Source organism: Acinonyx jubatus, chromosome C1 (assembly GCF_027475565.1).
Source record: "Acinonyx jubatus isolate Ajub_Pintada_27869175 chromosome C1, VMU_Ajub_asm_v1.0, whole genome shotgun sequence".
Taxonomy (NCBI): domain Eukaryota; kingdom Metazoa; phylum Chordata; class Mammalia; order Carnivora; family Felidae; genus Acinonyx; species Acinonyx jubatus.
In genome coordinates this window covers 90,836,732-90,861,680 of record NC_069381.1, presented here as the reverse complement: position 1 = coordinate 90,861,680, position 24,949 = coordinate 90,836,732, and the positions used below count along the sequence as shown (strand labels likewise).

The 24,949-nt window shown below is 40.1% G+C and overlaps 1 protein-coding gene and 1 pseudogene across 1 annotated transcript in view; both read left to right on the top strand.

The window, feature by feature from the left end:
- LOC106974253 (calcium-binding mitochondrial carrier protein SCaMC-1) overlaps positions 1–24,949 on the top strand; it is a 60,247-nt gene that overhangs the window by 5,163 nt on the left and 30,135 nt on the right. The window contains exons 2-3 of the mRNA XM_015071440.3: positions 12,390–12,516; positions 16,706–16,793. Coding sequence (XP_014926926.2) covers positions 12,390–12,516; positions 16,706–16,793 — 215 coding nt within the window. The remainder of the gene's footprint in view (positions 1–12,389; positions 12,517–16,705; positions 16,794–24,949) is intronic.
- Positions 16,804–23,019, top strand: LOC106974252 (segment polarity protein dishevelled homolog DVL-3-like; annotated as a pseudogene).

The window sequence follows — 24,949 nt, the reverse complement described above, 5'->3', positions numbered from 1 at the left end:
CCTGTTAGAAGAGTTGAAGAAAGAATGATTTTGGAACAACTTTAGGTCAAAGCAGTGTTCTTAGAAAGTCTCAGCTAAGATAATAGGGAGTCACAGGGCAAATGTTGTCAGTGGAGTCCTGTGTCACAGGCTGCCCTGTGCTGGTCCCCTGCTGTGGCCAGTGTTTGGTTGGAGCAGCCCAGGGCAAGCATGTACTTGGTGTCAGAGCTGTGGCAGCAGGGTCCAAGGGTGTGGCAAGGCCAGCCGTCAGTCAGCTCTGCTCCCACATCAGTTTCCCTTCACGGGTGATCTGACCTAGCCACCAGAGACCTCTCCTTGTGCCACGCAAATCTGCTTCTCTACATCATTGTGGGGAATACTTCCTCATCGTTCTCTCCCTCTGTTTCTCAGGGAGGTCAGTGGGACAAACTACAGTCTCCATTCCAGTCACAGCTGGTACTCATTTCCCTTCTTGACTGTCTATTTTTTAAAAACAATGTTTATTTATTTATTCTGAGAGAGAGAGAGAGTGAGCCGGAGGGCGGGGGTAGAGAGAGAGAGAGAGAGTGAGAATGAGAATGAATCTCAAGTTGGCTCCATGCTCAGTGTGGAGCCTGATGTGAGGCTCAGTCCCACAACCGTGAGATCATGACCTGAGCCCAAGTCAAGAGCCAGACGCTTAACCGACTGAGCCACTCAGGCGCCTCTTGACTGTCTCCTTTAAATTCCACTCGTACTCAGCTATAATACCTGCAGGTCTTTGTGACTTCCGGTGTGCCCCAAACCTTCATTTGTGAGGGGTCTGAGCTTCTCAAGCCAGTGTTGCTGCTTGTGTCCATTCACAGTTCTAATTGGGCAGTGGAGTACCAGGTAGCGTTTGTGGTGTCCACATGGGTCACCTAAGTTCCATACCTATTCCTGTTTGTCTCCATTGCATAAAAGCAGCCCTGTCTCCTGCTGATCAGGGTCAACTGAAACCTACTAAAGCAATGACTTCTTTTCTTGCCTGTTGGTCCCTGGACACAGGGAGTTCCAAGTGTCCTGGTGGTAGCTGTAGCTGTGGTTCAGGGGGACCCTTGCTGTATTCCCTGTTTGGGGACTAGAAACTAACCCTGTAAAGCCCAGAGTTGTGGGAGCAGGAAGCAAAAAGTCTCCCAGTGGGTCACATGGAATGCTAGTAAGTGTGACTGCTCTTGCTCCTACCTCTTGGTTCCTGAACTCACGTTTTTTTCCTGTTGGGGGCACAGAACCATACAGAGGTCTCTCATCTCATACATATACTGCATCCTGAAGGGTGGCAACTCACTTTGGCCAAATATTGTCTCCTCAGTGCTTCAGTTATGGTTTCAGTAGGCCCCTCTAGCATCCTGTGAGGATGGCTGCTTCTGGACAGTGTGGTGTGTAATACGCCAGTGGATCCCTTGGTCATGGGCCTACTTCCACACCTCTTTTACTATGAAGCAGATTCCCTGGTCAGACGCTGTGTTATGTGGGGATTTCAGGCCTGTCAATCAGGTATTCCATAAGCCTCCAGATAGGGGAAAGGGAAACCCCTACCTGGAGGAGGTTATCTGTTCCTGTGAGGATGAGCCAAGTGCCCCTTCCAGAACAGAAGGCCTCAGTACAGCTGACTTTCCACTTAGTGCCTGGTTGGTCTTCTTGAAAAATTAGTGTCATATCAGAGGAAGACAGGCCAGATCCTCAAAGACATTTTAGGCCTGTTGAATGGTTTGGCTTTTATATGAGCAATGGGAGCCTTGAGAGGTGTTAAGTAAGAGCGGGACACAGGCAGACTGATGTTTTTAAAAGGAAGATCACTGTGGTGGCCGTGTGGGAAATAAGTGGAGGAAGAGAGGGTTAAAGCAAGCCTAGGAAACAGTAGCTAACCAAGTAGTTGGAATTAGGATCACATGGTCAGTCTGTATGGGGGAGAGTTTCAGAGGCATAGGTCAAGGGTTTGCATAATGTCGAGGATTGGGGAGATTATTTACTTGAGTACCTAGAAATGAGAACTATGAGGTGACTCTTCAAGGGAAGCCTAATAGTTTGCAGCTAAGACAAATATTCAGCATGAAGTGAAATCTCTCTAAATTTCCATCTGATAATATCTCCTCTCCATGTTTCCAAGCGTTTGTAATGAATTCAGTAATTAGAAGACAGCAGATTTCTGTTTAAGTTCTTTTAGACCTTAAATGGAAAGAATATGGAATATAAAAGTAGAGTGTAGAAGAGAGTCTTAAGGAGTACAGCTAACCATTACTAAGTGTTGCAAAACTACCCAGGGAAAAGATTTCAAAGCAAGTTCTGCTTTTTAGAATATTTTCTTTTTTTAAAAAAAATTGTTTTTTAATGTGTATTTTTCTTGAAAGAGAGTACGAGTGGGGGTGGGGGGGCGCAGAGAGAGAGAGGGAGACACAATATCCAAAGCAGGCTTGAGCTGTCAGCACAGAGCTTGATGCAGGGATTGAACCCACAGCCGTGAGATCATGACCCGAGCCGAAGTCGGATGCTTAACTGACCAAGCCACCCAGGCGCTCCTAGAGTATTTTCTATTTTTTCCTCCTCCCTCTCCTCCTCCTTATTGTTTTTCGTCAAAGGCTACATTAGAGCATTCTAAAATACAGTCCCAATGTTTGGATGCCATTTGAGGTACTCTAAGGAACAAGTTTTAGAACATTAAAGAATAGAGGAAATAATCTGAATTTTAATTTACCCAAATGGAAATTCTGAGGAAAATAAACTGATGGGGAAGAGTCAGCAGTTTTAGCTGGAATTATGCTTATTTTGTTTCAATTTAGAAGAAGAATTTGGAAGAATTTGGAACAGTGTAGGGCCAAAACCAAACCAAAACGAAAAAAACAACAAATGCCCCAAATTTTGAATTCAGGCAATAAAATGAAAAAAGGGGATCTTGCCCAAAGGATTTTACAGATATTTTTCCTCCTTCTCCAATCTTGGCATCATTTTAGTGACTCCTCTTTTAGCAGTATGTGGAGGAGAATGGGGGTCAGGTTTCATACAGTATGAAGGTATTCCTGTATCCAGGTTCAGAGTTGGCTGATTTAACAAATCTGTTTAGTTAAGCAGGTAAATTACAGGCAGTTTTAAAACTAAGTTGTTTGCCATATTTTCATGCACATCAAGTCTTAGTGTAACTTTCTTAGGAGAGATTTATCATCATAAGGGGTCTAGGACTCTCACAGCAGAGACTGCCGAGAGCAGGAAGGGAAGTAGCATGGCCAACGAGGTCCCTACGTGGTGTGACTGTGTAGTCCTGGTCAAGTCACTTAACCCTTTGCTTTACTTTCATTATTCTTAAAATGAAAATATCTTTCTTGGACAGAGATCTTTTTTTTTTAAGTAGATTTCACACCCAACATGAGGCTTGAACTCACAACCCTAAGATCAAGATGCGAGCTGAGATCAAGAGTTGGACACTTAACTGACTGAGCTCTTGTCAAGATCACATGTGACTGGATATGAAAGTTCATGTAGAAAAGCCTTTAAAATGTGATGTCACAGGTACTAGATGATGGACTTGAGGACCCTCTGTCCTAATGGGTTTTGAGTGTATGCTAAACGATTAGGCAGTGTCTGACAGGTGGTTGGACTGGACAGCTTGATTTAAGGGGTCTTCCAACTCTGACATGCTATGATTGTTTTGATTCTCTGTCTATAAATTTTATATTTACAACTACAGATGGAATAGGGTCACATACAAAAACAGTAGCTTAGCAAATGTGTATTGCTTTGCATGCAATTTCTTTTCAGGGTTTTACTCCATGACATAATTCCTCTGTTAACAAGAGGAATTTATTTCATTAGCATTTCAGTTGTCGGAAACTTTATTACTAAAGAGAATATGATAAAGAAATCATAGAGGTACATTTTAGGACATCATAGCAGGGAGATTATGGTATAAGAAAAACAATGAATTCCAAATACATTTATGTCAAATGTTCTAAAATATATAACATCTGTATCTTTTGTTTTTTCTCCTTATATTCTAAAATCTTATCCTTCAAGGGATGACATCTTTATTTTGGAAAGAATGAAAAAAATGGAAGAAGTCTTTCTTAAGGCATAAAATACCCATTCCATCTTGGTAGCAGTCTACCTGTTAGTCTTCTTCCCAAACCCCAACATTCTGTTTCCCTGATTGGGCCACAACCATGGACACTTGTCTCTTTATTTTCTTTTCTCTGCTTGGCATTGCTCTCACTCCCTCTTTTCTGCCTGGTAAATTATTACCCATTTGTTCAAGGCTTCAGCTCACCTGTATAATTTTACCCTAGTGCACTCAGAATTCTTTCTTTTTATTTATTTAAAAAATGTTTACTTATTTTTTTTTAATGTTTATTTATTTTTGAGAGAGACAGAGACAGAATGCGAGTGGGTTAGGGGCAGAGAGAGAGGGAGGCACAGAATCCAAAGCAGGCTCCAGGCTCTGAGCTGTCAGCACAGAGCCCGATGTGGGGCTCGAACTCACAGAGCTGTGAGATCATGACCTGAGCCGAAGTCAGATGCTCAACCGACTAGGTCACGCAGGTGCCCCCATTTACTTACTTTTGAGACAGAGAGAGAGAGAGAGAGAGAGAGAGAGAATATGAGTGAATGAATGAGTGGGGGAAGGGTGAAGAGAGAGGGAGACAGAATCTGAAGCAGGCTCCAGGCTCTGAGCTGTCAGCACAGAGCTCAACACGGGGCTTGAACTCATAAACCGGGAGATTATGACCTGAGCCAAAGTCGGGTGCTTAACCGACTGAGCCACCCAGGCACCCCAGAATTATTTCTTTACCGGACAGGACCTATGAACACAGCGAAAGGATTTGTTGAGAAAGTTTGATGCCCCACTCTGAACTGTAGACGATCATACCTATTTCATTCACTGGTGCAATGTGTGTGGTGGTGATTATTATGAGCTGTGGAATTAGTTAGACCACTTGTGACCTTGGGTGAGCTATTTAATGCCTGGAAACCTGAAATGTAAACTAAGAATGGTAAGACCTACATAGTAGGTAGCACAAATATTAATATCATTCAATTAATGCTTTTGAGTAGTGCCAGACACTGTTTAATGAACCGGGGACATAGTGGTGAACAAGACAGACAGGGTCCCACAACCGTGTCCTCACAGCTTTCTGTATAGGAGGTCTGTGTTGGATGGATGGGTGGGGGGTAATTATAAGCAAATAAGGAACAGGGTAATTTTTAAAAGTGGGAAGAGCTAGCTATTCAACAAAAATAGTTGCCCTTTTATTAGATGAAACTGTCAGCTCTATTTTTTGCTTCCTCCTATCAGTTCTGTAAGATTCTGTCAGTTTTCCTTATTACTCTGGCCATTACTTTTGTCTTTTCTCCTCTGACCACTGGACTCTTGTGTCCTCTCTGGATGTCTGTCTTCTATGACTCTTTGTGAGTACGTGCCTTCTCTGCAGTGCCCAGGGAACCTGTGGACTGTGCAGTTCCCTTTTGTGGGAGAATTCATTCTTGATGGGGCCACAGCACATCTAATGAAACAGCATTAAATGTTTACCACTGCTCAACAGCTCTGGCTGGGGTCGGGGGGGGGGGGGCTGTTTATTGCAAAGCCTACTGTGGTACTTAGAACTAACCATAGCATAACTTCCTCCTAGAGGCAAACCTGTGGGTGTTTTTCATGGACATGTGACAGGCCTCTTTATGTTGTCAGTACTTGACAGGGTAAATAAATGGAGCAAGAGCTAACAGATAATGGTTGAATTAAATTTTCTTTGTGAATTAAAAAAAATTAATTAATTTTTTGGAGCAGTTTTAGGTTCACAGCAAAATGAAGTTACAGAGATTTCCCATATACCCCCTCCCTCCACACATGCATAGCTTCCCCCATTATCAACATCTGGCACCAGAGTTGTACATTTGTTACAATTGATAAACCTACATTGACACATCATTATCACCCAAAGTCCATGGTTTACCTTAGGATTCACTTTTGGTGGTGTTCTGTGGGTTTGGACAAATGTATAATGACATGTGTCTATCTTTATAGTATCATACAGATCGTTTTCACTGCCCTAAAAAAATCCCCTGTGCTCTGCCTATTCATTCTTCTACCCTTTCCCCCAACCCCCTGGCAACCACCAATCTTTTTAATGTGTTCATAGTTTTGCCTTTTCCAGAATGTCATATAGCTAGGATCATAGTATGTACTCTTTTCAAATTAGCTTCTTTCACTTAGTAATATGTAATATGCACTTAAGTTTCCTCTGTCTTTTCAGAGCTTGATAGCTCATTTCTTTTTAGTGCTGAATAATATTCCATTGTCTGGATGTACCACAGTTTACTTATCCATTCACGTACTGAAGGCCATCTTGGTTGTTTCCAAGTTTTGGCAATTATGAATAAAGCTGCTATAAATATCTGTGTGCAGGATTTTGTGTGGTTGTAATTTTTTTAAGTTTATTTATTTTGAGAGAGATAGGATCCCAAGCAGGCTCAGCATTTTCAGCCCAGAGCCTGATGTGGGGCTCCATCTCATGAACCAAGAGATCATGACGTGGGTGGAAATCAGGAGTCAGACCGTCAACTGACTGAGTCACCCAGGCTCCAGTGTGGACATAAGTTTTCAGCTCTTTTGGGTAGATACCAAGGGCGTGATTGCTGGATTGTATGGTAAGAGTGTGTTTAGTTTTGTAAGAAACTGCCAAGCTGTCTTCCAAAGTGGCTGTGCTGTGTTGCATTCCCACCGGCAATGAATGAGAGAGTTGCTGCTGTCCCGCCTGAATTTTAATATTCAACTTTTTAAAGAGTATTCCATATTTAGGTAAACAAATTACATAAAAAATGGGAGTTTTTACTGTGAAACTACACTTCTACATTTCCAGTAGAGCAGGGGAGGGACCATAGGTATATGTATAGGGGAGCCAGAGCCCTCAGTGGCTCTGGAGAGTGGGATTAAGAAGCCACATTGTTTATGAAGATCTCCTGACATCCCTCTGGGATCCCAGCTGACTTAACTTCTGTCCATTTTGAGATTATCCTGAGTGTGCTGCCAACATCTGCAAGGGTAAAGCTGGGACCCTGGCAGTTAGAGTAGCCTTGACCCCAAGCCACTGCAAATGCTGGCTGAAGATAAAGAACTGGGGGTGGGGGTGGGGTAAAATCACAGAGGGAAAGCCCAAGTGGGCAGATTTTCATCAGGTTCCTAATTACTTATCTTTACAACAATATTATGCGCCTCAGCCTTAGAAGGCTTTTCTAAAAAGGTGTGACGAAACAACCTAAAAAAAATGTTGGACCTTACCACCAGTCAATGTGGCCCTACAGTCCATGTCCTAACCATCGCTTCCCCCCTCTCCTCCCGCCCCAACCTTTTCTCTAAAAAGAATATCTACCTTTAGAGACAGTCCTATGCAGAGGTCCTTCCAGAAGTTTGGGGGAAGGACACAAGTTGTCCCTTCTAGGCTCCTCCTGGAGTGGGGTGAAAACCTGGGCATCTCATCCGCTGACCGCCCAGTGCAGGCGGAGCACCATGGCCTCTGCCTGGTGCCAGGCCCCCAGCAGTGAGACCTCCCACGCACGGATGCACCTCGAGCCTCTGCCCTGGAGCCCTTGCGATGGTCCCTCCCCTTCCTGTTTTAATCTTGAACAAGGAGCCTGGGGGGAGTGGCTGGGGAGAACACTGCTATCATAGGTGCCTGCCAGCTGTGCATGTGGTGGACAGTATCTCCTTCCTCCTTCTCACTTCCATCTCTGGGAAACTGCCGGAGTACACAGCGTGGTCCACTCCTGACGCCAGAGACATCCCAAATGGATCCCCTTTTGAAAAACTCTTTCGGTACTTGGACCATAATGAAGATGGGACCCTGGACATCCTTGAGCTTCAGGAAGGCCTGCAGGATATGAGGATCATTGATTTCCTGGAGAAAGGGCAGGTGGGCCTCAGTGGGGCTATGGTAAGAGAGTTGTGGGGCTGGGAGCTCTGGACAGGCTTGGGGAAGCCAAATTGACACGTTCCCAATTGACCTGCTGATTACCCACGTTTTACCATATTAAGAATAACTCAACACAGCTAAAACTTTTCTCAAGCATTTTCTCACTATTTCCCCTGGCCCTCATAAAACTTCAAAATTCAGATTGTTCTCAAGATGTTGGCTAAAACCTTGTTTTGAGGAGGTCACCTTGTTCAATATGCTCACCTGTTATTAGTAGGGTGAATGGGCTTCTTGGCCAATGATGTTCCTTCCTCACTTTGGGGAACTGGGATAATCACCATATGTGTGTTTAGGAGGGGAGTGGTAGTTGGAAATCATCTAATATTATCTTTTGGTTTTTGTTTCTGGAAGGAGGGCATTCAGTCTGAGTGGCTTGTAGTCTTGGGGTTTCACCACTGCTGACCTTTCCTCATAGCATGCCTAATTAGCAGACTTTTGAAGACTGAGCTCAGGCATCATTACCTCATGGAATCCCTCTTTTTTCCCAGCTGCCTAGATTATGGGTTACTTCTCAGTATGTAATGCCTTATACCTGTTTCAATCACTGTATTTCCAAATTATTTTCTGTTTGGAAATTAGTATTGAATAGAATTACTTTCCAATTATATTTGCTCTTTGGGTATCTACACCAGTAGAATGGCAGATTCAAGACCATGAGGACCATTGAATTCATTTCAGATCATTGGTATTTTGTTCTCAAAAATCTCTTGGCTGAGTTCTGTTGATGTTAAGATTTAGTAAAATTCTTCTTACTAGCTGTGTGATCTTTGGGAGTCTTTATTTGAATCATCCAACCAGTGATAGATCAGTTGTACTTTGGGCATGTTCTCTATGTCAAGCCCTGTGCCTTAGTTTCTTCATTGGTAGCATCAGAGGCCTGGATTGGGTATTGTCTGTGGACTAGGCCAACCCAAAATGTTATCTCTGGAAAGTTCACTCAATTTTTTAAATTCCTAAAACAAAAACTAAAGTATTCTTCTTTTTAAAGCTAAATATCCTTTTTAGGCTTATTTAAAGCCACTCTTGCACTTAGATTTTCAAGTGTGACTTGTGTTTGTTTACTTGATACAAACTATGCTTTTATAAGAAATTCTGGTTTAAGCCATAAACCAGTTCAGTTCTTGAAACATTTTTTTTTCTTGTCAAAAAACTTTTTTTTGCAAATCTTTTGTTTTTGGTAAGAGATGGTGTGAGCCATATAAAGGCTTTGTATACCCAGTGATGATTGATGAGGGCTCACATATTAAAACCAAGGAAGAGTTAATTCTGGGGGACTTTCAGCAACTACACAGAACCTTATACTTCCGGGGAACACTGATGTGGCTTTTCCTCAGGCGACAGTGACATCTTTAGGGGGTTCTGATGTGAGTTTTCTCCCACATGTCTCCAGCTTCCCTAGTAGAAAACTCATTTATATAGATTAATAATTCAACCAATTAAAAAATAGAAATGGTACTTATGTAATGATAAGCAAGAAAAGATACAACTTTTTATTCTGATAACTAATAGGTTTTTTGAATAATGTTTTATTTGGCTTTTTACTGTGAAGGGGGAGAGACTGAATACACAAGTATGGACAATGGTTTGCCCATATTTAAAATTGAACTTTGGCCCACAACTTGTATCAATCCACTCAGGAAACCAACCCATTTTCTATAATAAATGATCCAGGCAACCAACCTGCTATAACTAAGACTTAACAGGAGGCCAGATTGTGGTCTCTAGACAATCCAGAAAGCAAAATAATAACTTCTGTAATGACCCCAAATGGCCACAGATTGATTGATAACTGACAGCTTCTGTAATTTTTATCTCCATTTCCAACTTAGGACCAGAAAGCTGAATAGGTACTCCTAACCAATCACACAGGATGCCCCCCACTTCTAGTTAGCTTGCCTATAGCTTCCCCAGGCCAAGAGCTGCCAATCAGGGCACACCCGAAGCCTCCCTTTTCCCCACTATAAAGCTTGCCCATTCTGTGCCTGCCTTTGAGTCTCAGCCACAACTGACCATGGCTGATTCCCTTGCTATAAGTAAGCTCAGAACAAATAGCCTTTGCTTTTCTCATTTGATATGTCTTCATTTATTTCTACAGAGGAATACAAAAGAAAATTCAAAAGGGAAACCCTGGTCTTTCATATTTTTGTAAGTTGGAGTCCTTATTTACCACAAGAAGGGTTAAAGTAATATGGGTAAAAAAAAACCTGTTCAAAAATAGTGTCGGGATGTCTTTTAACTTGTAATTTATGAAATGATAATTGTTCCCTGATATTTCCATTGACCAAAATACAAACTTCTTAGAAGAAACTTGAGTATGTATATGGGGCCTCAGAATGCTGTGACATTTTCTCTTGAGTTATGCTCATCTCAGTATATGTATTTGAGGTGAAATCAGGACATAATTTCCAGGTGAAAATGATCCTCAATCTAATTTATAAAAGCAAATAACAGTAATTATTTTTCAGTGATAATATAAATGTAATTGTTTTTAAAGCTGTAAGCAATAATTGGTGGTTTTTGAATTCAGGCTATTTAGTTTGCAGATGAGAGAATCCTGTTCACACTAGGTTAAACAAAAAAGGCTAGAATTCTTGGTAGATACCTTTTATCAGATTGGGGAAACACCACACTGTTTCTAGTTTGCTCAGAGTTTTTGATCATGAATGATGTTGAATCCATCAGATGGTTTCCTGCATTTATTAAGATGATCATATGATTTTTATTCTGGTAATGTGGTAAATTACAATATATTTTTTAATAGTATTAACCTAACCTGGTATTACTGGAATCCATTCACCTTGTTGTATGTAACTATATGTATCATACACAACTATATATATATATAAAATCATATATATACACATATAATGATATATAATATATAAAACTACATATAAGTAAATACAAAACTATATGTAAATAATATCCATTTTATGTGTAGTATTATAATTTTAGATATTGTCATATTTGATTTGCTAATATGTAGGATTTTGCATCTATTTCACTAATGACACTGCTTATAGTTTTCCTGGGAATGTTTTAAAATTACAGATTAAAATTTCTTTAATACTTATAGGCCTCCTCATATTTTCTGTTGTATCAATTTTTGATAAGTTCTTTTTTTCTAGGCATTTGGCTATTTTATCTTGATTTCATATTTTTTGATATAAAATTGTTTATAATATCTTTAATAGCTGTAGTATCTAGTGATTTTCACTGTCACTATCATTCGTTATTTGCCACTTTCAGGGGTTTATCAGTTTTATTGGTATTCCCAAAGAGGCATCATTTATATTACTGATCGTCTCAATTACACATTTTCTTCATTTTACTCTTTATTTTTTTCTTTCAGCCTTGTTTCAAACTTTTTTTCTGAGTTTTTGAGATTGAGGTAAGCCTCATTGACTCATCATTGATTTCTAGCCTTTTTCCATTTCCTTTTTTTTTTCTAATATTTATTTATTTTTGAGAGAGAGTGGGAGAGAGGCAGAGAGGGAGATAGACGATCTGAAGCAGGCTCTGTGCTGACGGCAGAGAGCCCAATGCAGGGTTCTAACTCATGTGAGAACACGACCTGAGCCAAAGTTGGATGCTTAAGTGACTGAACCACCCAGGTACCCCTAGCCTTCCTTCATTTCAAATTAGGCATTTAATTTTTAAAAAATGTTTATTTATTTTTGAGAGAGAGACAGAGACAGAGACAGAGAAAAAGTTGAGGAGGGGCAGAGAGAGAGGGAGACACAAAATCTAAAGCAGGCTCCAGGCTCTGAGCTGTCAACACAGCTCACGAACCCACGAACCACAAGATCATGACCTCAGCCAAAGTTGGACGCTTAACCAACTGACCCACCCAGGTGCCCTTCAAATTATGCATTTAAAATCATAAATATTCCTCCAGGCTTTTGTTACATCTTACGGAGTTCAGATTCTTTTCTTTGAGTCCAAAGCTTGGAGGTCTGGCCATTTCACATTCTGCAACGAGGCATTATTTCACAACGAGACATTATTTTCTCCACAAAGTGTGACCATTAAACTAATAGAGTCTATAAGCTTTGAGTGGGTGATTATGAGTGTCTTACCAGGCAGAAGGTTTATATTTTGAGTGATGGTGGTAGAAGGTTTGCTTGTAATATCAAATAGCATAATTTTATTTCTTTCTCAAAAGCAATGATTTGTATTAATAGAGATAGATAGTTTGATATGACAGCTTTTTATAAGGATCATTTTTTGGAAAAGATTATTTAATTTTGGAAATCAAAGGGAAAAACACTATTTTAGACATTTAAATCCTATACTAAGTCAAGTGTGTGTTTTTTATCTTGGAGTTTATAAAATGCATGTCTTCTGGAAAACAGGCAATCTGCTCAAAGTGTTTGTATGTCCAAATAATTTTGCAGTTTAGCCTATTTAAAACTCTTTTTCTTCTTTTTTTTGTAGAAAATCTTAACTACTGGTGATATCAACAAAGATGGGAAGCTGGATTTTGAAGAATTTATGCAGTACCTTAAAGACCATGAGAAAAAAATGAAATTGGCATTTAAGAGTTTGGACAAAAATAATGATGGTGTGTCTTTATTTTCTATTCATCACCAGCTATGAAGAAGCCCTTCTCATACTTCCAACAGTATAAAACAATGTGTTTTTGGTCTCTCTTTTTTTATTTGGCAAACAATTGTTAATAGTGTGTGTGTACTTGTTTTTCTTAGTGAAGTGATTTTCTATAGGATTTATGTCTTAGTGAAGAAAAGACAAAGACATAGCTTTGTCTACTGAATTAAAAACTGAGTAGGGCAGTTTATAAGATGTTCTCTATGGAGTATTATGCCAATTTGACTTAAAGTTATAGATTAAAAATAGTTATGTTTCCTTGCTCTCTGGGCAAGAGATATTTATTTTTATTCATATATATTCTACAATTTAAAATGTTAAATATATTCTAAATATAAAATGTTATATATTCTGAAATTTAAAAAAAATTTCAAATTGTCTTACATTTAATAGTCTTTTGAAAGAAATAATTTAGAGCAACTGTTCTCAGATCATGGAAATTGGGGAAAAGTACTAGATAGACATTTAAATATATGTCTTCTTTTCTTTTATAATTAAGTGAATTCTACCTCCAGTGTGGGGCTCGAACTCACCACCCTGAGATGAAGAATTGCATGCTCTACTAACTGAGCCAGCTGGGTGCCCCTAAATATGTATCTTATGACTGGAATTATGCTTTCACTATTTAGATTAATAGTTTGGAGTTAATGGAGTCCCACTGTGTAGAGCAAAAACAAGTGCCACAGTAGGAGAAAGGGAGGGGTCATGAAACCCTTATCACTCAAGGCAGCCTTTGATAGGAAGTGAGAATTTATTTTTTAAAAATTATAATGCATAAGAAACTTAATAAAAAAACTAAAATGGATCCTCAAACCCCTTCCTATATATGAGTAGTCAGGGCCATTTAATTCACAGACTTGTTATTCAAGAAACACATTAAATATATTGAGAAAATATAGTTCACAGTTGGGGTGGGCAATTTTTTTGGTAAAAGGTCAGTGGGTAAATATTTTCGCTTTGTGGGCCATGTGGTCTCAGTTGCAGCTACTCACCTTTGCTGTCATAGTGCAAAAACAGCTCTAGACAAAATGTAAATGAATGGACATGACTGTGTTCCAATAAAACTTTATTTATAAAAGCAGGCAACAGGCCTCATTTGGCTGGAAGGTCATAGTTTGTTGGCCCCTCGTTTATACTGAATATAAACTTTAGTTAGGCATAAAGTAAGTTTCTTCAAACAACTAAACCTTTGAATGAATTTGATGATGGTTCAAGTCTGTGACAGTCATCTAAGAAGCTGAGTTTGAGGTGGAAACTAGTCCGATTCGAACACTTGTTACCTTCTCCTCTAAGCCTTACACATAATATGTCCCCAAGTCTAGCCTTAGTCCAATCTTTTAGCAAAATGCAGTTCTTACTATCAGCTTTACTTCTCTACAAACATTCATCCTATGTTGAACCCATTACAGTTCAGTCAAATAGGTAGGACTGTGTGTATAGTGTTAAGGCAGGCAGTTGCTGGGAGATGGAACCCCCTCAGGATCATCTGCCAGATGAGCAGAGGTGAATCATCCCAGTATGTAAGTTGTGCACATATCAGTTGTTCATTCCAGAAAATTCTAAATGATCCAGAGGAAATAATTAAAGGTGAAATTTTATGGTACATTTGTAGTAAATGAAAACAGTTTTCCCTTAATTTATCTTGTTTGTAGATTTTGAAATAGTTTCTTATTGTAAGTTCATATTTGTGTTTATCAGGCTTCTTTTTTTTTAATAGACTCTGGAGACTCTATTCATATATATATATATACATATATATATATATTTAAAGTTTATTTATTTATTTTGAGAGAGAGCTAGTGAAGTGGGGGAGGGGCAGAAAGAGAATCCCAAGCAGACTCCGCCCTGTCAGTGCAGAGCCTGATGCAGGGCTCAAACCCACAAACCACGAGATCATGACTTGAGCCAAAATCAAGAGTCAGCCGCCTAACCGTCTGAGCCACCCAGGCACCCCTGTTTATCAGACCTCTTAAAGCAAAGCATAGTCTTTCCTCATTTGTGGGTTCTATATTTGAGAATTTGTCTACTTGCTAAAATTTAACTCCAGAAGTAATTCCAAAATCAATGCTTACAGCATTTTTTCAGTCCCTCACGGACATGTGCAGAGTAGCAACAAATTTCATTTGCTTGACAAGCACATTTCTAGCTGAGAAAGAAGAAAGTGATGCTCTGCTTTCTTGTTTTAGCACTCCTACTGTAGACAAGTGTCCTTCTGCAGTCTACTTAGTGCCATGGTTTTTTGTTTTTGTTTTTTGCATTTTTGTGCTTTTTGTTGGTGATTTTGCTGTTCAAAGTGGCTCCCAAGCATGGTGCTGAAGTGCTGTCTAGCATTCCTGAATGCAAGAAGGCTGTGATGTGCCTTAGGAAGAAAATATTAGATAAACTTCATTAAGGCATGAGTTGTAGTACTAATAGCCGTGAGTTCAATTGGTATTGAATCAACAATATAATATGGTATTATGTAGTACCATATATTTATATATACATATAACAAGATTCTATATTGACAAGGCTTTGTATTGATTGATTGGTGAAAATATTGTGGTCAGAGGCTCACAGGAACCTTCCCCTGTATTTCCCATAGGAATAATGGCTCAGTATTTGATAATTCAGGGATTATAGTGACCTTGTAGAACATAACTGCCATGAATAATGAGAATCGGCTGTATTTAAGAGTGCAATTATAAAGGGGAACATTCAGGGGTGCCTGGGTGGCTTAGTTGGTTAAGCATCCGACTGCCGTTCAGGTCATGATCTCATGATTTGTGAGCTCAAGCCCTGCGTCAGGCTCTGTGCTGACAGCCTGGAGCCTGTTTCAGGTTCTGTGTCTCCCTCTCTCTGCCCCTTCCCAACTCATGCTCTGTCTCTCAAAAATAAATAAATGTTAGAAAAAATGAAAAATAAAGGAGAATATTCAGAGTGGTATATAAGGAATTTCATTGCTAACAAATAGATGCCTCTAACTGTTCTTACATTGTTCAGATTCTCGTGTTTCTCTTTTCCTCTCTCCAGGAAAACTCTCCAAATCCTGGGATTTCTTTTTTTTTTTTTAATTAATTTTTTTTAATGTTTATTTATTTTTGAGAGAGAGACACACAGAGCATGAGTGGGGGAGGTGCAGAGAGAGAGGGAGACACAGAATCCAAGGCAGGTTTCAGGTTCCAAGCTGTCATCACAGAGCCTGATGCAGGGTTTGAACACATGAACTGCGAGATGATGACCTGAGCTGAAGTCAGACGCTCAACTGACTGAGCCACCCAGGTGCCCCTGAATTCTGGGATTTCTTCAAAGTCCTTCTCTTAGATGAAGTCTTTCCTTTCATCGCTAACAGTCATTTTTGTCCTCCTCTTTTCCTGGAGAACTTTGCCATTAGTACTAGTTTGGCATCGGACCCTCTCATGCTTTGTTTTGTTTCATCCTATTTCATGTATATCGATGTTGGGATCATGAATCTGTGAGTTGCTTGAGGGGAAAGTAGTATTTAATGCTCCAGTTTATTGCTTCTATTTTCTCTTTGTTCCTTTCTTCATAGTCCTCTCATTCTGTCTATAAACATGCTCTGATTTCTTTAATAATAATAATTTTCCTTCTTCCACTATCCTACTATCCCTGATTTCTTTATTTTTACTGCCAGATTTCTCAAAGGAATAGTCCCCACTCTTGGGCTTCGTTTGGTCATTTTCTACTTCTTTTTAAGCCAGTGCAATTCATCTTTATGCATATGAGATGCCTACTTATTTATCAAAGTATAGAAGTGCAAAGTTGTGAAATGAATAGATCCTAGTTAATGTAATTTACTTCGAAGTTAGAGTGTCTTGATTTGAATCTCAGTTCTGCTGCTGCTTAATGCTACTTGATCATGCCACATAAGCTTTCTTCTTTAGATGGCATATCATTATTCACCTACGAGGCTTTATGATTTTTGAATGAAATAATGTCTATGTACTTGTTTAGTCTATTTGTTAAATTTTGAGCTGGTGTGGAAGTATGTATTTAAGCAAACCTATAACTCACCTAGATTCATAAAAATTTTGCCTTACTGAGTCCAAGACTTTCCATTACTAAATGAGAGATGTAAAATTCATGATTTCTAAGATCCTTATCAGTTCTGAATCTGAGTTTATGCTCTTTTTAATTTTTTAAAGGAGTAATTGAGGCTTCTGAAATTGTCCAGTCTCTTCAGACATTAGGTCTAACTATTTCTGAACAACAAGCAGAGTTGATTCTTCAAAGGTAAGCTCTTTCTCTTACTGACAATTGTGGGGGGTTCCTTGATGTTAATTTTATGTTTTTTTATTATTTTTAAGATTTTAATATCTTATATTAGAGATCTTCATTTTAAGTATAGCTTAAAACTCCCTACATCTTACCATTCCTCATGTACATTCAATATCTTTCTTTGTCTTCCTTTTAATTTTGTATGAACACGTGTAAAGCGTAGGAGTGGAGGGTGTGCCTGGCTGGCTCAGTTGGAGAAGCGTGAAACTGAAGTCTCACACACCCGTATCCTACCTTCTGACCCCTCTTCCAAATTTTACGTCGCGTTTCTCCCACTCTACTTGCTTTTTGGCTTACGGATCTCTGGCCCCTTTGTTTACACTGGTTCCTCAATATCTTGATCCATTTCCTTCCACTTTTTCACTCCTCCTTTCTCCCATCCCCAAACCATCCCACCAGTTGCCTTCTTTGCCCCAACATTTGGGCTATTAAACATTTCTAGAGAAAAATGAGACTGTATAGATTAGTACTCCTAAAATGCACAGCCTTTATTCTCTACCAGACATTCAGGCTGAAGCTTTGTGTGTCTGTGTTCCTGGCCACCCTTGTCTTCCATTCCCCACAGTGATTCTAAATGTTTACCGTGCTATTCCCACCTGCCACTCTCTGTCCATTCTCTGTGGCTTCAAAGAGCAAGTTCAGCTAGGCATGGATGAAATCTGTTGACTCTGCTCTCTCCATGTTTCTTTCAGTTCTTTGAATTCTCTAAAAGTCTTTTCCAACTTTGGAGCCTTTCACTTGTAATTCTCACTGCTTAAGGGACTAAATGCCTCCCGTATGTTTGACTTCAGTCTTCATGTCAGAGAGATCTACCCTGTCTAAATCAGTCCCCTCCACCCTACAGCAGTTTTATTTATTTGTGCAACTTATGAAGTTGCTGGTTCATCGCTCTTACAGGTTGTAACCATAAGCTCATTTGTATAGCTTAGTGTTTAGAAATACAGTTTCTGAAGTTAGAAGGCCTGGGTTGAAATACTATATTCTGTTTTACTTACCACGCCTGTGACCTAGGACAAAATATTTAGTCTCTCTCTGTCTATAAGATGGAGACAATAGAAAGTATATAGGATTGTTTTAAGGATTAAATGAACTTACTTGGGAAGTGCTTAGAACAATGCCTAGCAAATGCTCCATGAATATTAGCCATTACTTGCTACTGTTCAGTGTCTGTTTTTCCTGCTACACTGTAGGCTTTGAGGGCACAGACCACTTCCATCTTGTTAAGTGTTCTACACTCAGCACCTTGCAATAGTGGGCCCTCAGAAAATATTGAAGAATGTATTAAAGAATGAGTAGAAGTCATCCTAGTGAAAAAGAGTAGGGGGAAGGACATTCTAGGTAGAGGGAGAGACCTGTGCACACATGGAAGCATGTGAACACCACACTCAGGAAATGGGTCAGGCAGTGCTTTTCAGAATCCTCTCCAGACCACTGGTGGTCTTTGTTTTAGCTAGTGGTCTATGAGCTGTTGGAGTGGCCCATTGGAAACAGCCATGAATATAATAATAATGAACAATTTCTGGGATTTAAGAAAAAGAACAGCTGAAATAGTAGACAATAATAGTGAGACCAGAGAGAATAATTTGTCTTAAACTGTTATAAGATCCTTACTCTTAGAAGAGGGAGATCAAATAGTATCTTTAGATTTTGTTATATGTATCTGGCAAAAATTCAAGGTAAACCTTGAAAGTATAGGAAGAAACTAGTTTCAGGCAATTCAACAAAGAAAGGAGGAAAATAATTCAAAGAAAAAAATGAGAACAAAAGATAAGATGGGAGAAATAAGTTCACGTACAACAAAACCCTGTCAAAATGTACGCTGAAAAAATGTTAGGTCCTGTTTTCTTTTCACTTCCATTCCCAAATGGGGCAGGTTAAATAAAGTTATTATCTTTTTGGGAGGTGTAGCATGGGAGAAGAGTAGGTTAGAAGGTTATTGCCTCTGATAGGTCAGGATTTTCTCAGTTTAGTATACAATATGGTGGGGACAAATAATTTCAATATTTTTGTAGTATTGTGACAGAATACACTCATTGAAAAATATTAATGTCACAGTGGCATGAAACTATATTTTTATGCTCCCTACTTATAGTGGATTTTTAATGTATATCAAACTAAAAATTAACATAAGATTTGTTTGAACAGAAAGATTGTCAGATGAAAGAAAAAGTAAAACAAAATCCTGCAAACTAAGTGCAAGCTGCTGTAGCTAAATAATATCAGATAAAATTATAAGGTAAAAAGCATTAGTGGAAAATAAACTGTCACCACATTTAAAATTCACAAAGACATAAAATTTTAAGCTGGTTAATAGAATTCCAGGGATAAATTGACAAATCCTTCATAGTAGTGAGAAGTTTTCACATAGGTCTCCCTGTACTTGTTAGATAAAGCATAGAAAAAAATTTAGTCAAGATGGAAGAGAAATAAATAAGCTTGATTTAATGGGTGTACAATAGAACCTTGCACCAAAAAATTAGAAAGAAAAATTTTTTTCTCAGGTACGTATGGAGCATGTATAAAAATTGATTTTATAGTAGTCCATAAAACCAGACTCAATACATTTCAAAGAATTGGTATCACAAAGACCATCTTCTTTGACCACATATAGGTATTTAGAAGTTAATAGCAGAAATAAGTTCTAAAAATATCATGGGTTTTGGAAATGGTATATACTTCTCAATAATTTTTGGGTCAAAGAGGAAATCATAGTAGACATTCAAAGATACTTCGACTTGAAAGAATATCACATATGAAAACTTGTGAGATATAGCTAAGGTGGTACTTAGAGGGAACTTTATAGCCTTAAAGCTTGTATTAGAGAATTATCAAGGGGCGCGTGGGCTGCCAGGCCAGACCCGTGAGGAGACCAAGATAATCTACAACCTGGATGGGCGGGAGATGTGGTACCTAGCGGAGCTGCCCCTGCTCTCCGAGAGCGTCACCTTGGCGGACTTGAAGGGCATTCTGCAGCGAACCAGCTCTATGTTCTTCTTCAAGGCTATGGACCACGGATTTGGAGTGGTGAAGGAGGAGCTGTTGAACAACAGTGCCTGGCTGAGGTTGGTGTCCGCTGATGGCTTGCACCCAGAGCCTAGCTCCCTTCTGTGCTGACAACCCACTGTAACTGCCACTGCCCATGGAGCACACGGGACTCTGGGGACTCCCGGCCCTGTCTTTCCACTCTTGTGCTGGTGGGGGCAGCCAGGAAAACCTAGACAGGGACACAGAGACAGACTCTTTGGTGTCTGCTCAGCATAAGCGGCCATGAAGGAGGGATGGCCCAGAGCACACAACCCAGGTAAACAGAACTGCAAAGGTGGAGCAGCGGCAAGAGCCAGGGGGTTGGAATAGCCCGTCCACGTTATGAGCAGTGAGGTGGAGATGACCACCTTCTTCCATTCGGATGAGGATGACTGCACCTGCAGGTTCAGCAGCTCCACAGAGCAGGGCAGTGCCTCATACCGAATTAGAAGACCAGCATTAGTGGTGGCAGCAGGAGGTTTTGCAGTTTGAGTGGTCCTGATCCTTCAGCAGATCAGGAGTCCTTCATGGATTCCACAATGTCTCTCAACATCATCACAGTCACTCTCCTGGAAAAGTAGTTTTCTGGGCGTCTTCACTACGGGCCAAGGCAACAAGCATGGTGATGGAGGCATCTACATTGGCTCTGTCATGAAGGCTAGGGCTCTGGCTGCTGATAAACACGTCATGCCAGGAGATACGCTGTTACAGGCAAGCTGGATGAAATTTGGGAACATGAATAATGACAATGCGGTCCGTGTTCTTCTGGAGACTGGGCACAGACCAGGCCCATCACCCTGACTGTAGCCAAGGTGGTAGGACCCAGGTCCACATGGCTGCTTCACAATGCCCAGGGGCAAGCCCATGCAACCCACTGACCCTGCAGCCTGAGTTTCCCACACTGCAGCCATGACCAACACCTTTCCTACGTATGGTATGAGCTCCTCCCTGAGCACCATCACCTCCACTGGCTCTTCCATCACCAGCTCCAACCCCGACACAGAGCGTCTGGACCACTTACACCTGTCCATCCACAGTGACATGGCTGCCATCATCAAAGCCATGGCCTCCCCAGAATCTGGGCTGGAGGTCTTAGCCACATGTGGCTCCAGATTACCATCCTCAGTGCTTTCATTGGCTTGGATGTGGGGGACTGTACCACAGTGTGGAAGGCTTCACTGACTGGTAGGAGACCAGCAAGTATGCCAGCAGCCTGCTGAAAGTGACTTCATCTGCCACACTGTCAACAAGGTCAACTTCTCTGGGCAGTGCTACTACATCTTTGGCAGCCTTTGTGGCAAAATGGTCAGCGTGTCCCTCCATGATCACAATGGCTTCAGCAGAGCCTCTGACTAGGACATGCCAGGCCCCTTTGCCACATCTGGGGGCTGCTCCTGGATCCATGGATTCCCTTACCAGTATCTGCTGCCCTTGCACCCCTACAACCTGCACCCGGGCTTCCCAGAGCTGGGGTACAGCTATGGTGGGGGCAGTGCTAGCAGTCAGTATAGTGAAGACAGCTGGAACAGTGGCTCCAACCATAGTGGCAGCGACTGGTGGAAGGAGAAGGACCTGAAATTGGGTGGCAACAGCAGCGAGTGGGACCACACAATCCACAGTAGCCTGCGGGGCTGTGGGAGCCAGCGCCCGGTCAGCATAGCTGCCACAGCCAGCACTCAATGACCAGCAGCCTGTGCAGCCACTGCATACATCTGAGCTACGGCCCCCTATGGCATTCCTTCTTTCTATACAGTTCCCCCATGCTGATGATGCCTCCACTACCTATGGCCCTGGGGCCCCCAGGAACCCTCCAGGCAAAGACCTGGCCTCCATGTCCACCAAACTGACCACTAGCACACAGTCCTTCCGCATGGCCATGGGATACCCTAGTAAGTTCTTTGTAGATGTGATGTGAACTGGGCCCCTCCCCTGCTTCCATCCCACTCCTACCCAGGGCCAGCCGTGTCCCTGTCTTCATCTTTCCATCTTTTTTACTTTGTCTGGTACCTGAAAGGGAAATAAACAAATAAATTCAAAAGAAAATAATGAAGGCTGAAAATTAGTGTGCTAATTTAAAGGAAGAAACCAGAATATTCTCAAAGAAGGTAGGAAGGAGGAGATAATTAAGGAAGCAGTGGAAACAGAATGTAGAGATATAGTAATAGGATGAACAAAACCAAACATTGGTTATTGGAAAAGACAAACTTCTGGAGAGATTGATAAAGAAAAAGAGAAATGAGATATAAATAATGTTTGATTGCAAGTAGACACGTCAGAAATTTTTCAAAGATAATAAAATATCATGGATAATTTTATGCTAATAAGTTTGAAAACATGAAATAGAAGAATTTGCAGACACATGTAACTTACCAAAACTAAATCAAGAAGAAATAGCCAACAGTGCCTAAGCAAACACATTACACCAGTAGTTAAAAATTTTCCCATAAAGAAAACTTTAGCCCTAGGTGATTCTCATAAACTATCAAAGAACAGATCTACAAATATATGTAGAATGTACAAGAACAGCATTTGACCCATTCTGTGAGGCCATTATAATTTTAACAGCAAAGGCTGACAACTAATGAAAGAAGGAAATTATAGGCCAGCATCATTTATGATATAAATACAAATATTTTAGAGAAAATATTAGTGATCTGCTAGCTGTGTAGAAAAAAATTAGCTGTACATAGAAAACATAATGTACCACAATCAATACTTTTAAAAGAGCAACTTAAAATTTCTTTTAAGTTCAAAAGATATTAGTGTCTAGATTTTTCTTTTTTTTAATATAATTTATTGTCAAATTGGCTTCCATACAGCACCCAGTGCTCATCCCAACGAGTGCCCTCCTCACTGCCCATCACCCCCTTCCCCCTCTCCCCGACCCTCCGTCAACCCTCAGTTTGTTCTCTGTACTTAAGAGTCTCTTATAGTTTGCCTCCCTCCCTGTCTGTTTGTAGCTCTTTTTTTCCCCTTCCCCTCCGCCATGGTCTTCTGTTAAGTTTCTCAAGATCCACATATGAGTGAAAACATATGATACCTGTCTTTCTCTGACTGACTTATTTCACTTAGCATAATACTCTCCAGTTCCATCCATGTTGCTGCAAATGGCAAGATTTCATTCTTTCTCATTGCCAAGTAGTATTCCATTATATATATATAATAAATATATATATATAAATATATATATAAATAAATATATATATATATATATATGAGTAAATATATATATATATATATATATAAATTACATCATCTTTATCCATTCTTCAGTTGATGGACATTTAGGCTCTTTCCATAATTTGGTTATTGTTGAAAGTGCTGCTATAAACATTGGGGTACATGTGCCCCTATGCATCAGCACTCCTGTATGCATCCCTTGGGTAAATTCCTAGCAGTGCTATTGCTGGGTCATAGGGTAGTTCTATTTTTAATTTTTTAGGAACCTCACGCTATTTTCCAGGGTGGCTGTACCAGTTTGCATTCCCACCAACAGTGCAAGAGGGTTCCTGTTTCTCTACATCCTCGCCAGCCTCTGTTGTTTCCTGAGTTGTTCATTTTAGCCACTCTGACCGGCATGAAGTGGTATCTCGGTGTGGTTTTGATTTGTATTTCCCTGATGATGCATGACGTTGAGAATCATTTCATGTGTCTGTTGATCATCTGGATGTCTTCTTTGCACAAGTGTCTGTTCATATCTTCTGCCCATTTCTTCACTGGATTATTTGTTTCTCAGGTGTGAAGTTTGGTGAGTTCTTTATAGATTTTGGATACTAGTCCTGTATCCGATATGTCATTTGCAAATGTCTTTTCCCATTCCGTCAGTTGCCTTTTAATTTTGTTGATTGTTTCCTTTGCAGTGCAGAAACTTTTTTATCTTAATGAGGTCCCAATAGTTCATTTTTGCTTTTAATTCCTTTGCCTTTGGAGATGTGTCAAGTAAGAAATTGCTGCGGCTGAGGTCAAAGAGGTTTTTTCCTGCTTTCTCCTCTAGGGTTTTGATGGTTTCCTGTCTCACATTCAGGTCTTTCATCCATTTTGAGTTTATTTTTGTGTATGGTGTAAGAAAGTGGTCTAGTTTCATCCTTCTGCATGTTGCTGTCCAGTTCTCCCAGCACCATTTTTTAAAGAGACTGTCTTTCCTGCTTTGTCAAAGATTAGTTGGCCATACATTTGTGGGTCCAATTTTGGGTTCTCTATTCTATTCCATTGGTCTTTGTGTCTGGTTTTGTGCCAATACCATACTATCTTGATGATTACAGCTTTGTAATAGAGGCTAAAGTCTAGGATTGTGATGCTTCCCGCTTTTGTTTTCTTCTTCAATATTACTTTGGCTATTCGGGTTCTTTTGTGGTTCCATACAAATTTAGGATTGTTTGTTCTAGCTTTGAGAAGAATGGCAGTTGTATTGAATGTGTATATTGCTTTGGGTAGTATTGACATTTTAACAATATTTATTCTCCCAGTCCATGAGCATGGAATATTTTTCCATTTCTTTGTGTCTTCTTCAATTTCCTTCATAAGCTTTGTATAGTTTTCAGCATACAGATCTTTTACATCTTTGGTTAGGTTTATTCCTAGGTATTTTATGGTTCTTGGTGCAATTGTAAATGGGATCAGTTTCTTTATTTCTCTTTCTGTTGCTTCATTATTGGTGTATAAAAATGCAACTGATTTCGGTACATTGATTTTGTACCCTGTGACTTTGCTGAATTCATGTATCAGTTCTAGGAGACGTTTGGTGGAGTCTGTCGGGTTTTCCATGTAGAGTATCATGTCGTCTGTGAAAAGTGAAAGTTTGACTTCTTTGCCAATTTTGATGCCTTTTATTTCATTTTGTTGTCTGATTGTGGATGCTAGGACTTCCAACACTATGTTAAATAACAGTGGTGAGGGTGGACATCCGTGTCCTGTTCCTGATCTCAGGGGGAGAGCTCTCAGTTTTTCCCCATTTAGGATGATATTAGCTTTGGGCTTTTCTTAGAATACTTGATACAGAAAAGCTGTACCTTTTTCCAAATTGATAATGATTCAGTGCCATTGAAACTTGTCAAGAAACTTGTCAAGCTGAGCATCAAATTTATACC